The 13,467-nt window shown below is 51.2% G+C and overlaps 1 protein-coding gene across 3 annotated transcripts; it reads right to left on the bottom strand.

Moving 5' to 3' along the window:
- Positions 1-5,684: 5,684 nt before the first annotated feature.
- Positions 5,685-12,096, bottom strand: LOC100228109 (sulfate transporter). 3 transcript variants are annotated; one of them, XM_072935380.1, is made up of 3 exons: positions 10,013-12,096; positions 8,132-8,822; positions 5,685-7,406 (listed from the first exon to the last, which is right to left on the bottom strand). In XM_072935380.1, exons 2-3 carry the CDS (start codon positions 8,735-8,737, stop codon positions 5,820-5,822), a joined length of 2,193 nt encoding a protein of 730 aa, XP_072791481.1. In that variant the 5' UTR covers positions 8,738-8,822; positions 10,013-12,096; the 3' UTR covers positions 5,685-5,819. The 3 variants fall into 3 exon arrangements, with proteins under 3 accessions (XP_072791481.1, XP_072791482.1, XP_072791483.1); XM_072935381.1 differs by having other exon boundaries at positions 8,132-8,782; XM_072935382.1 differs by having other exon boundaries at positions 8,132-8,750.
- Between the last annotated feature and the right edge of the window lie 1,371 nt (positions 12,097-13,467).

Here is a 13,467-nt window from a genome sequence, read left to right as displayed (position 1 = left end):
CCTTGGGCTCACACTGGCATTTTAACCTCAGCCAGGACAGGACCCCCCAGTTCTGGGTGTGCTGCTCCTGTGTCCCCAGGCCCTGCCCTGTCTGAGCCTGGCCCCCTGCACCCCCAGCACCACGGGGATGCTTTGGGGTGATTTTCCCCAAATCCAGAGATTTTCCCCAAACCCATTGCTCCCTGGAGATGGCTGCACACCCTGCTGGGGCCGAGGCTGCTGTTTCCATAGCAGCACGTATCCAATTGCACTCGGATTGAGCAGGAACCGAAATAAACCTGCAGAGAGACTTTTCCCTGCCCACCCTTGGCCTTTGGGGACCTCAGGCTGCTGCTGTGGCTTTGTCCCCTGAGCTCCCTGGGCTCCTGGAGCCCTGTGAGCAGTGCCTCTGGTGGTTGGGGCTTCTGTGAGATGCAAAACCAATTTCCCAAATCCTTTACCTGCTAAGCGAGGCAAAGTCATTTCTGATTATTAAATCCCTATCAAAAATAAAAGGAAAAAGAAGGAGAATTCTTTATTCAGAGAGATGGAAAACTCTTTTGCATGGTCAGAGATCACAGCCAGTGTCTCTGGGGGCTCTGTCCAGGGGGGTTCCTGACCCCTGCCAGGGTCCCAGACCTGCCAGGGCAGCCAGAGGGAAGCTCTGGACTCCCACAAATTCCATCCTGTGTGTTGTTAATAGAAAGCAAACAAACATTCTGTGCAGAGGTGTAGGAGTGCTTTTGGTGACTGGCTAGAACAACTGTCTGTGAGCTTTGCCCATGTGCTGCTGGCTGGAAAGTTTTTTAAATGCTCTGGAACAAAGAAATCTTTGTCTGCTGCTGGCAGGACGTGAGCTTTGCCACCTTCCAGTTGTCACAACCACGTCATGAGGCTGGTGCTGCAATAAAGCTCAAGGAACAAAGCCCAGCAGCCTTGTGCTGTTTGTGCAAAGCCCCAGCACACCCTGCCTTTGGGGTTTCAGCATTTGTGCAAAGCCCCAGCACACCCTGCCTTTGGGGTTTCAGCATTTGGGGTAAAACAGGGTCTCCTCCCTGTCCCCATCATGGCAGGGGTGGCAGGGGACACCCCCCTGCCAGCTGCCACATTCACAGGAACATCTGGAAGAGAAGGCCAAGCACCGGCTGGAAGCTCAAAGATCCAACTCAATGCCCTTTTCTTTAAAAAGAGAAATGAATGTAAGGTAGAAAGCACAGATTTCTTGGTAAGGATGGTCTGAAATAGCAACACCTTTGAGATGTCAGCGTTCAGCACTTTGATTTCTGCTTTGCTTTGGTGAACTTTGGGATCTGCACTGCCTGCCTGGGAGCCTCAGCTGCTGCAGGTATTTCACAAGACATTTCATCTTTGTACAGAAACCACAATTGTACCTGCTGAAACACTCCCCAGTCACCAAAGAAAGAAAATAAAAGAGACATTTTCTTCTTGTTGCGCTCTTTTTTTCAGCCTTTAAACTGAAAAAAGCACCTTTTCTGTAGCTCTTTTTCCACAACTATGTGGGTTATACAATTTAATTTTTTTTTATTTTAAAGGCGCAACAGCCATCTCCTGAACTATTGTGGTTCCCAGGAGTTCATGTTCACCTGAAAACCCTAAAACTGTGGAACATGAAACCAAACTGCAGGATTTTTAATGAATGCCAAGGGCAGCAGGTGACCAGAGCTGCTCCAGGGCAGGTGGAACTGGAGTCCAGTTGAATGCTCATGCTCTCAGCCCTCCTGTCCTGATTTTGGGGTTTTAGTTCCTTTCATTTATCTCTTCCTTCTCCCTGCCCTCCTTTGAGCCTTTTCTGGCTCTCCTGGAGGCTGGGAATGCCAGGGGCAGGGGGGCACAAATCCCTCCCTGCTCCTCCTGTGCCCCTCATGGTCACCCTGTGCCACCTCCTGCCCGGGCTGGGCCACCACCTCTGCTTGGTAATCCTTCCTTAATTATTGTAAACCTTGACAATTAATGTTTTTGTTGTTATTATTGCCCACTCTCAGCCTCTGAGAGGACAGAGCCCTGATTAACCAGGAGGCTGCCGGGGGGCAGAGCAGAGCCCTGGGCTGGGCTGTGTCCACGTCCTGCTCCCCTTTTCCTCAGGCAGGAGGAATTCCCCATGGAGGAGGTGCTCAGGCCCAGGGAGCTTTGGATGCCCACCTGGAGTGCCCAAGGAAGGGCTGGAGGTGGCACTCAGAGCTCTGGGCACAATCCTGGGGGGTTCCCCAGCCTCAGGGCTGAGTCTCTGAGTGGCCACAGGCACGGCAGGAACCAGAGCTCACTGGAGCATCAGCAGGCAGGGGGTGGCTGCCAGCTCCTGGGCAGTGACAGGGCCAGCAGGGTTTGTCCCTGAAGGGCAGAGAAGTGACACAAAGTGGGACAAATTGGCTGCATGCAGCTCCTCTCCAGCCAGGATGAAAAGGGGGCAAAGGGCAGAGGCAGTTCAGTGGCAGAGCAGCAATTACAGGAAGATTTCCCATCCCTGGGCTGCCTCCTGCTCTGGAGGAGGTCACAGGGACTCAGCCACTGCTGCCTGGGAGGATCCTGGGCGCTGCAAGGATTCTACCCAGAGTCATTTTCCTCCTCAGATCATCCCATCCTGTCCTTCCCCTTTTTCTGTCCCTCTGGCAGCTCCTCCCAGGCCACTCTCAGCTGGCTCCTGTGTCACCAGGGCAGCTCCAGTGATGCAGGCACTGTCCCCAACCTTGACTTTAATCCCAGGAAATCCAGTGCCATCCCCTGCAGCTCCCTGCCTGCTCTCCCCAGCTCAGTTTTGTGTGCACACGAGTAGATAAGCACATGCTGGCAGCACAATAATTGCTTTAGAGCAGTTAAGAGAGCTGCAGAAACAACTTCTTGCCATTCCAGGGGCTGTTTTTTCCAGGAGCAAGAAAAGAGAGAGGAGAACAACCCTCGGTGCAGCAATCAGTGGCTCCAACGCTCTCCAGAGGGGAAGCAATCAGCACCAGCCACAACCTTTACTCCTTAAACTCCCCCAGAGGGAACATTTCAAAGCATCAAAAGGATTGAAACCTGTCCAGCTGCTGCTGAGCCATAATTAACAGTGGCACAGTCAGCTCTGGCTGGGGCTGCCAAAGCCTCAGCAGCAAATCCTCTCTTTATGCCACTGCTGGAGGGTTTCTAGAGGCCAGGCAGGCAGGGGCAGGAGGAGGAGAAGGAGCTGCTGCCCAGGGGGGACAGGATTTGCTTTCAGCTCCAGGAGTGTCCTGGGGTGCAGCCTTTGGCTCTGGGCAGAGTGGCAGCTCCTGGGGCCAGTGCCCAGCTGGAGCATTGGCAAACAGGGGCACTCAGGCTGGAGTCCTCAGCAGGAGCCCTTCCAAAACCAGGGGCTGCCCTTTCCTCCCTCAGTGCCTCCTGCAGGACACCCAAGGAGGGCCAGACTGACCCTGCACAGCTCTGGTTATAAACTGACCTTGGGCTGGGCCATCTGTCCCTCCCCTGTCACATCCACAGCCCTGGGCCTCTCACAGAAAGTGAGAGCAACTAATCATAAATAAAACAGTAATAATAATGATAATAATAATAATAATAATAATAATAATAATAGTAGTAGTAGTAATAAGAATAGTAATAAGAATAATAGGAAGAAGAAGAAGAAGAAGAAGAAGAAGAATAAGAAGAAGAATATAGAATATAATTAATATTATCAATAACAATAGGAATAATATTATTAAGTAACAATATTCATGATTGTACTAACAATATTACATAATATTAATTAATAATATTGATACTAGTGACAATTCTTAATTATTAATTAAGAATTAATAGAACCAGCAATTCTTGAGTGCCTTGGCACAGAGTGGCACGGGAGGAGCGCTGGGTGCCGGGGCTGGCAGGGGCTGCCAGCAAGATGCCAGGGGCTGGAGAGGACAGGGGAGGAGGTTATAGAGGACAGGACAGGAGGTGGTTTTCACCCCAGAACTGCTGGACAGGACAGGACAGGAGGTGGTTATCACCCCAGAACTGCTGGACAGGACAGGACAGGAGGTGGTTTTCACCCCAGAACTGCTGGACAAGACAGGAGGTTGTCATGCTGGCTGTCTCTCTGGCACTGTTCCAGATGCCCACGTGAAGATCCGTGCCCGTTGCAGGATCTCTGCTCTGGATTGCTCCAGGCTGTGCCAAGGCAATTCCAGCACTGGGTTTATTTCCTGCTGGGCCTTTATGACCCTACTGAAACCATAAATACCTCTAAGGTCTAACTAAAACAGTTGAATTTTCCCCAGAAACAGTCGTGTAAAGGAGATGATGGCAATGCTGTTCAAAAGGGGAAGGGGGGAGCAGTGACAGGAGATTTTTATTGCCTTGCTGTTTTTATTCCACCCCCGAAGTGCCCCACTCCTCTTTGTTCTGTGGCTGAGGTAACTCCCTGGGGAATTTCCTCATGCTGGGATGGCCTGAGAGGATCCCTGGAAAGAGCTCCTGGGAGCTGCATCCCAGTCACACCTGGAGCACAAACACCCATCCCTCCCTGCAAGGAGATCTTTGGTCAGTTCAGCCCCCCTGGCACAGCCTCGCCCCAAGGGCTGCGAGCAGCCGGGCACACCATCTAAAAGAACTTTTAAATCCATTTAAAATCGTTTTTTAAGCACAAAAAGGCACTTTCCTGAGCACAGCCACAGGATTCCTTTTCCACACACTTTATTTACAGCATTCTCCCATCCCTGGGCTTCCAAGCCAAAATCCCTCCAGGAGAATTTCTTTTGGGGGTGAGAATGGGATGATGCTCGTGATACCTGCCATGGTAGGGGTGGAATGGGATGGGTTTGTGGGATCCCTGTCCTGGCAGGGGTGGATCGGGATGGGTTTGTGGGATCCCTGTCCTGGCAGGGATGGATCGGGATGGGTTTTTGGGATCCCTGTCCTGGCAGGGATGGATCGGGATGGGTTTTTGGGGTCCCTGTCCTGGCAGGGATGGATCGGGATGGGTTTTTGGGGTCCCTGTCCTGGCAGGGATGGATCGGGATGGGTTTTTGGGGTCCCTGTCCTGGCAGGGATGGATCGGGATGGGTTTTTGGGGTCCCTGTCCTGGCAGGGGTGGATCGGGATGGGTTTTTGGGGTCCCTTCCCGAATTCCCGCACTCCCGGCCCCGCTCGCGGCTCACTCGCGCCCTCCAGCGGCCACACGGGGCAGGCGCAGCTCCGCCGCCCCCGCGCCTCGGGCGCATCCCGAGCTCAGCCCTCCCAAACCCTTCCCAAATTCTTCCCAAATCCTTCTCAAACCGTTCCAAAATCCTTCCCAAATCCTTCCCAAATCCTTCCCAAACCCTTCCCGAACCCTTCCCGAACCCTTCTCGAACCCTTCCCACCCTCTGCCCCATCCTGAGCTCAGCCCTCCCGAACCCTTCCCAAATCCTTCCCAAATCCTTCCCGAACCCTTCCCGAACCCTTCCCAAACTCTTCCCAAACCCTTCCCGAACCCTTCCCGAACCCTTCCCGAACCCTTCCCAAATCCTTCTCGAACCCTTCTCGAACCCTTCCCAAATCCTTCCCGAACCCTTCCCGAACCCTTCCCGAACCCTTCCCACCCTCTGCCCCATCCCGAGCTCAGCCCTCCCAAACCCTTCCCAAACCCTTCCCAAACCCTTCCAAAATCCTTCCCGAACCCTTCCCACCCTCTGCCCCATCCAGAGCTCAGCCCTCCCAAACCCTTCCCAAATCCTTCCTGAAACCTTCCCGAACCCTTCCCAAACCCTTCCCAATCCCCGTCCCGCTGGCAGAGCATCCCAGCCCCTTCCTGCCGTCACTCTGAGGGCACAAACACCGAACCTGCTCCCGAGCCCATCCCCTCTGGAAACCTCTCCTCACGCCCAGGGCTACAAAGACGCCTGGAAGTTCTGTTCCTCGGGCTCTGGGAGAGCAGCCAGTTTGTCCTTGCTCTGTCCCCGGTGCCAGCGCTCGGCAAACTGCACGGCATCGTGGATGCTGTGGAAGGCCAGCTGGCCCCCAGCGCTGCCTGCCTGGCCAGCCCAGCCCCCCTCCCGCAGCCGCTGGCGGATGGAGGGGTTGCAGTTGGCCAGGAGCACCTGGACACCGACCTCCTTGTAGTCGTGGTGCGTCTCCTTGAGCACAGAGAGACCCACGGTGTCTATGAACTGCATGGCCCCGCAGTCCAGGATCAGCGTGTGCATATCTGTGGAGGGGGGACAGGCATCTCCTGGAGGCTTCTCAACCCTTCTCCTGGCCTGTTTCAGGCAGCCAAACCCGGGGGTCCAGCAGCCCCTGCCCGGCTCTGGGCTTGTCTGGGCCCCGAGCTGGGGGTGGCTGGCAGCCAGCAGCACGGGGTTGACCCCGGTTTTCTGGTACAGCACAGCCTTGAAATAATCCTTGTTGGCGTAGTAGAGGGAGCACTCAAAGCGGAAGATCTTGACGTTGGCGATGCTGCTGAGCTGTTTGTAGGCGGCCTGGTCCTCGTAGATCTCCCTGTTGCTGACCTTGCCCAGCAGCGTGGCCCGGGGTCTCTGCGTGCGGAAGATGATGCAGAGCAGGGCGAAGCAAACGCCCACCAGGAGCCCGATCTCTGTGGTGACCAGCGTGGAGCACAGCATGGTTGTCCACCACACCACCGTGTCCAGCTTGCTGAGCTGCCACATCCTGGGCGTGTCACGGAACTTCCTGAGGCCGCCCCGCAGGTTGACGATGGTGACCACCCCCAGGATGGAGGTCTGCAGCGAGTAGAAGAGCGGGGAGATCCACAGCAGCACCAGCAGCAGCACCAGCGAGGTGACCAGCCCAGACATCTGCGTCTGGCTCCCCGTGGACTCCTTCAGCAGAGTCTTGGTCAGGGCAGCAGAGCTGGCAAAGCAGTAGAAGAAGGAAGGGATGAGGTTGCACATGCCAATGGCGATCATCTCCTGGTTGGCGCTGACAGCGTAGCCGTGCTTTTTGCCAAAGATTTCTGCCAGGGACACGGTCATGGCAAAGCCAATGACGGCGATGGGCAGAGCATCCAGGGCCAGGCTGGGAAACAGGCTGATGTCTGGGACAGTGGGTTTCCTGAAGCCCGTGGGGATGTCCCCACACACGGCGGCCTTGTAGCGCCGCTCGAAGTCAAAGTAGTGGGAGACGAGCGTGGCTACGATGACCACCAGCAGCTCGATGGGGAATGGTGCCTTCATCCTCTCCTTGTAGCGCTCGTTGAGCTCCTTGATGGGCACTATGATGGCCAAAGCCACCAGGCTGGTGAGCAGGTCGCAGATGTTGGTGTTGTGGATGTGCCTGAAAAGGTCCACCCAGGTGAGGATGAAGGAGCCCACCCCCTCGTGCCGGGGGATTTTCAGGCCCAGCAGATATTTCATCTGGGAGGTGATGATGGTGAGGCTGGAGCCAGCCACAAAGCCACCCAGCAGAGGCTCTGACAGGTAGACAGCCACGAAGCCCATCTGTAAAACCCCCAGCAGGATCTGAAAGGCAAAGAAGCCACAGCTTTAGCATGGCTGAGAAGGGCTGGAAGGGGTGGCTGGCAATTGATGTCGCTTTGCTGCCACTTTAGCAGCTCTGGCTACTCTGTCTGGGGATGTGCTGAGCATTCCATGAGAGGAATTTGTCTTCAGGAGTTAATCTGGGGTATGGAAAACTAGAGACACCTACCTTCAACACTTCTCTGTGGCTGGGGATGCCACACAAAAAAATCCTACAAGGTCCCTGCTGCTGCCTCTTCACGAGCAGCCCCATGAGAGCAGCTCTGGGTATCACTCACTTGGGATGCTCTGAATTTTAGCTGTCCCAGTGGAAAAGCCTGGAATTGCTCAGTGGCAGCTTGGCCTAGGCAGTGGGGACACTGCCAGGGAGCATGGCAGGGTGCTTCAGGGTGGTCCTTGCCAGCCCCATACCCGTTCTGAGCTGCAGGAATGAGGTGGTGGGAAGGTGGTTCACAGATCCTTCTCTTCTCTTGCTGTGTCTGATCCTGAGGATGTTTCAGACACATCCAAGGACCTGGTTGTCCCACGGAGGAAAACAACCCTCATTCAGCTGGGTTTGCACTTTAAAAAATCACTGCATTCACAAATATTCAAGGGTGTCAGGGTCTAGAAGCGTTTCTCAGGACTCTTAAGTCTGACCCAACCCTTAGAGACCTCAAACTCAGAGAAACTCCCAGGAGGAAACAGCAGCAGAGTGAACATCGTACCTGGTAAAGGCCCACCAGGAAGCTCAAGGACAGGGCCACGGTGATGGCGTAGCAGCTCCTGTCACAGAGCTCTGTCCCGTTCCTGGGGGAGCTGGAGTTGTCCCCGAGGGCAGCACCGCTGTCCCCGTAGCCTGCCAGCCGCAGGTGGCGCGTCACCGACTGCCCCACCATCAGGCACAGCACCCCGAAGGAGCCCACGCTGGCGTGGCGCGACGTGGCCGCGGCTGCGTAGATGATGTTGCAGAAGAAGTTGGTGTAGATGCCGTAGATGGGGTCCTGGTTGGCCAACAGCGAGTAGGAGATGGACTGAGGGATGGCCACCACGCCCACCAGGAGCCCCGAGACCACGTCCCCGAGCAGTTGGGTGCGGGGGCTGTACTGGGGCAGCCACACCAGCACCGGGAGCAGGCGGCGCAGGGATGCGCCCAGCGCGCCGCGGCTGCAGCTGCAGGCGCCTCTGGCCTTCTGCAGGATCAGCTCCCTGGTGCTGCAGGCCGGGGGCTCCCGCTCCTCCAGGCTGATAAAAGTGGCAGGAGCATCCTGAGGCCGGAGGGAGCCCAGGGTGGCTTTGCTGGGTGCTGGATCCCGGCTGGACGTGTCCTCCATGGGCGCAGGGCAGCTGAGGGCAGGAGAGCAAGAAGGCGTGAGGGGCTGCAGGCACGAGCACAGAGGGCTTGGCTTAGCTCCAGGGCTTGTGGCATGGGCAGAGAAATAAATAAATAAAATTATTAAATGAGTTTAATAAATTTATTAAACAGAGGGCTTTGCTTAGCTCCAGGGCTCGTGGCATGGGCAGATAAATAAATAAATAGATAAATAAATAAATAAATTTATTAAATGAGTGAGTTTAATAAATTTATTAAACAGAGGGCTTTGCTTAACTCCAGGGCTTGTGGCATGGGCAGATAAATAAATAAATAAATAAATTTATTAAATGAGTGAGTTTAATAAATTTATTAAACAGAGGGCTTTGATTAACTCCAGGGCTCGTGGCATGGGCAGAGAAATAAATAAACAAATAAATAAATAAATTTATTAAATGAGCAAGTTTAATAAATTTATTAAACAGAGGGCTTTGCTTAGCTCCAAGGCTTATGGCATGGGCAGATAAATAAATAAATAAATAAATTTATTAAATGAGCGAGTTGAATAAATTTATTAAACAGAGGGCTTTGCTTAGCTCCAGGGCTCGTGGCATGGGCAGACAAATAAATAAATAAATAAACAAACAAATAAATAAATAAATAAATTTATTAAATGAGTGAGTAGGTACCACATCATCCACCATTACCTCAGACAAATGCACCAAAAGCGTTTTCCCAAGGTTGATTCATTTGTTGTCACTTCCGGAGCTGATTAACCAAAACCCACAAATAGGGGCAGAGATGCAGAGCTTCCCGTGCTCCTTTCCCATCCCTCTTGGTTTGAAACAGGAACTTCACTGGATTGCAGTGAAATTTCACTGAATTTCACTCCAACTAAAACTCCTTCTGCCAAGACACCGCTACTTAGGCAAAAAACTTCTTTTGGAAATGTTAAGATAGTCCAAAGGATACTTTAGGAATCAAGATGTGGGTAATGGAGATAATTTGCAAATTAGTTTTCCTCAACATTACATAGTTTTAAATTGCATTAGTGGCTTGCATCAAACAGGAGCTCCCATGTGCTATTCTGCTTTTTCAGGCTGGTTAAGTAACAGAGACTTCCAGAGCTAATCCAAGTTTTTTCAGTCAAAATGCACCAAAAAACCTTTTTGTGACAACTGAACAACACAGAGAGAAAACCACTCCAGAGGGGAGACCCCCAGTGGTTGTGGTTTGGGGCTGAACTGGGAGGAGGAGAAATCCCATTCCCCTCCCTGCACACATCACCAGATCTTACCTCGGGCTGCAAACTGGGCTTTCCTCAGCACCTGGAGCTTCTCCCCTGGCACAGAGCTGGCAGCAGCCCTGGGCAGAGGAAAACCTGGCCCAGGTGCCACCTCCCGTGGGATCTGAGCTCCTGAGCCAGGCCAAGTCTCTTTTATCTCTGTCCAGGCACTGGAAAAGGTGCAGCCACCAAGCAGAGCTGTGTTTGGGAAACAAACACCATTCCCCGAGAGTATTTTGGCTGACAACTTGTTCTGGACACCAAGAATGATTGAGAGGGTTTAGAGAAGTGCTCCTGGCAGATAAGAGGAGTGCTTGGATCTGGAGAAGTGTTTGCTAAACAAGGGGAACCATGGAAAGAAACCTCCCTGCTCTGCCCCTCTCTGAACTGAGCGAGCTCAGGTCCTGCTGGGCTTCTCTGCTCAGGTTTTCATCTATTCTGGACAAGCCTTTGTGCCAAAACCCAAGAAGCAAAGTTTGTTCCAGAATGACTTTCTTTTCCTGGCAGTTTTTCCTCCACAGAGGCTGTGTAAAGCAGAGAGCAAAGCTGTGGTGGCACAGGTTATTTCAGGGAGACAGCAGAACTTTGGATGTGTCCACTCTGCACAATTCCCATTTTCCAGAGCCTTTCAGCACACGTAACAAGGGGCTTTGCTGTGCACAAACACAACTGGGAAAAGAGCAGGGTTGTATTATTTGGTAGGTAAAGGTGAGCAATTGCAGCAGCAGACAGGAAAAAAAGGATTGTTCATCACCCTGAGTGGAAAGAGCAGCCCCATAAATACCAGCTGGAACTGCTCTGCCCTTGTCAGCTGTGCCACCAAGCTGCACCAGACCCCTCAGCACACACTCCCCTTGTCCTGCCCCCTTCTTTTCCATCTCTTTTCCACTGACCCAGTCCAGATTTTGCTGGATGTGCCTGCAGCTGGATAAATTCCTGGCAGACAGGCGCCTTGGAGAGGGGCTGAGAGCTGGGCTGGGGATGGAGAGGTGGAATCCCACAGGGTTTGGATGCAGATGCTGGGGAGACACCCTGAGGGAGGAGAAGGGGGAAACCAGCATCCTGAGCTACATTTATCTCATCAGGGGAAGTCTGGATCTCAGTAATTAGGAGTAAATAAATAAGGAACATCCGTGTTCTCTGGCAGCAGGAGAAAATGAAAGCACATGGTAGGGAGGCAGCTGCTCAATCTTTTTATCTATTTATATAAATTCTTTTTTTTCTCTGCCATTCCTCCACAGCTCATGTATTTTCAGGTGCAACGTTCAGAGCTCCCCTTTCCCTCCCCCTGCTCTCAGTAACAGACTCTATTTTTCCTTTCAGAAACTTTATAATTGTTCCCAGTCACAGCTCATTTTGTGCCTTGGCCTGGATGATGTGGTATCTACTCACTCATTTTCTTTTTCCATCTTCTTCCCCAGCAAATGACCCGAATTTCCATTTTCTCTGGGAATCCTTCATCTTGAAATCCACTGAAGAAGTGATGAGTCAGCCACTGAAGAGCTGGCCAGGCTGCACTTTTAAGCCTGATTGTTCCCTGGGATGAAACACGGCTGAGCACAATCCATCTTTGGGTTTGATCTTATTTAGGAAGATCCAGCTCTGCATCTCTGCCCTGTCCACCACAAAAATGGGGTGAAGCACTTTTTCCACCTGTGGCAGGATTTAGGTTACCTTTGGCCTCCAGCCTGCTGCCACTGCTGTTCCTTTCCAATTCCATCTTCATTTATATATTCTGGAGCTCTTTTATTTATTGAGATTTCCTTTATGCCCTGATAAATCCTGGGAAGCCCTGACAAAGCCCTGCTCTTCCCCCTCTCCAAGCCTTCCCTGCCATCTTCTCCTATAACTTTTTTCTCTCCTTTCCTGTGTTCCAATTCCCAGTTGTTTTTGTATACTCAATTAATAAATATCTATTTTAATATACTCCATACTTTACTTTAAAATATTCCACACTTCTTGCAGTTCTCAAGCTCCTTGTCCCTGCTGGAATTCCAGCTGAGAACGTCCTTGGTGACACTGTGGACATCTCTGTAATTCTTTTTTCTGCATGAGCCAAGGCAAGGGCAGGAAACACAAAAGCTTCACATTTGCTGTGGGAAAAGCATCACAAAAACAAAACAAAACAAAACAAAACAAAAAAAACCCAAAAAAACCCCCCAAAAAACCACAACAACAACAACAAAAAAAAACCCCAACCCCCCCCCCCCCCCCAAAAAAAAAAAAAACAACAAAAAAAAGAAACCCACCAGGGAACTCCAGGTGACCTTGAGGCACCCAAGGCTGTGCTGCCTTCCCCACGCAAGGTCAGCCCAGCTGAAACAGTTTGTTTCCAAAAGCATCTTCAAGGCTTGTTCTTTATTGCCACTATAAACTCGCTCCATCCTGGAGCTGCACAGATGGGTTTGGACAGCGCAGGTGGGGACAGGACCCTGCCTGCACTGCCAGGGCCCCTCTGCTTCCCAGAGCATGAAATCCACAGTTTTTATTCCTGGCACGGTGTGGGAGCAATTTAACATCCATCCACGCCACAGCCACTGCAGCCAGGTGAGAAACAGCTGTGCCAACAAGCTCCAGGCACAAGGACATGCAGGAGTGGCATTTGCTGGTTTCTAGCCTAAAGTTAGCAAAAAACATGGAATTTCCTGTGCCTGTGATTGTTATCCTGGCATTTTGTAACAGGCAAATGCAGCAAATTGAAGTTTGTGCTGCTGTGTCAATGCATCCCTTTGGTTTTACAGGCAAGGATGAGTTATTGCCAGCTGTGAAAAATGAGTATTTTATGATTGGCTTTTTGCAAATATTAAATTGAATACTATATGTGTTGTGTTATATTGATTAGAAGTGCTGCATTAACATTTTAATAGTATGGTAAATACTTAAATACTTTTGTACTTAAAATATAAACTATTTATGTGTTTGGGTTTTTTTTTTTTCTTTAAGAATGAGATACTTAGAGATAACAGTCACAGAACACCTAAATCCTCCAGAGAAGAGGAATTTATGGTTTTCTTATCAGAAGAAGCTAATTTCTTCAGACCTTGCTCAGACTCGAAGATGCCATGGGGATTAAAAGGAGTTGACATATCCCAGACAGAGTTTCTTGTTTTAAATAGAATGTATGCATAACCATGAAGGATGTATGAATATGCAACAAGTGTATGGTTTTAAGGGTGATTCCTTTCTTCACAAGGCATGCTTGTCATGGCTTAAGTGCCCAAGAGCATCTGGACATCCATAATTCTTTGCTTTTTATTGTCTTGTAATTGTCCTAACTCTAAATTTGATTACTCTAATTGTATTACTATTTTTATAACCATTTTATTTTTATTAAACTTTTAAAATTTTAAAACTCAAGCGCCTGGAGTTTTTCACAGCAGGTGAGGCAGAGCCTAAAGCAGCCCAGGTAACGTGGCTGGCTGCCTCAGCTGGGAGCCAGACTCGCTCTGCTGCAGGCCAGCCTTGTT

The sequence above is a fragment of the Taeniopygia guttata genome, chromosome 13, assembly GCF_048771995.1.
Source record: "Taeniopygia guttata chromosome 13, bTaeGut7.mat, whole genome shotgun sequence".
NCBI classification, from domain to species: domain Eukaryota; kingdom Metazoa; phylum Chordata; class Aves; order Passeriformes; family Estrildidae; genus Taeniopygia; species Taeniopygia guttata.
Note: the sequence above shows the minus strand (reverse complement) of the source record. Positions and strands in the feature narration are given on the sequence as shown.

Excerpts from the sequence above, each read along its gene's own strand:
- LOC100228109 (XM_072935380.1), bottom strand. The coding sequence starts at position 8,737 with ATGGAGGACACGTCCAGCCGGGATCCAGCACCCAGCAAAGCCACCCTG. Across the intron at positions 7,407-8,131 it reads TCCTGGTGGGCCTTTACCAG|ATCCTGCTGGGGGTTTTACA; the intron begins GTACGATGTTCA and ends TTTGCCTTTCAG.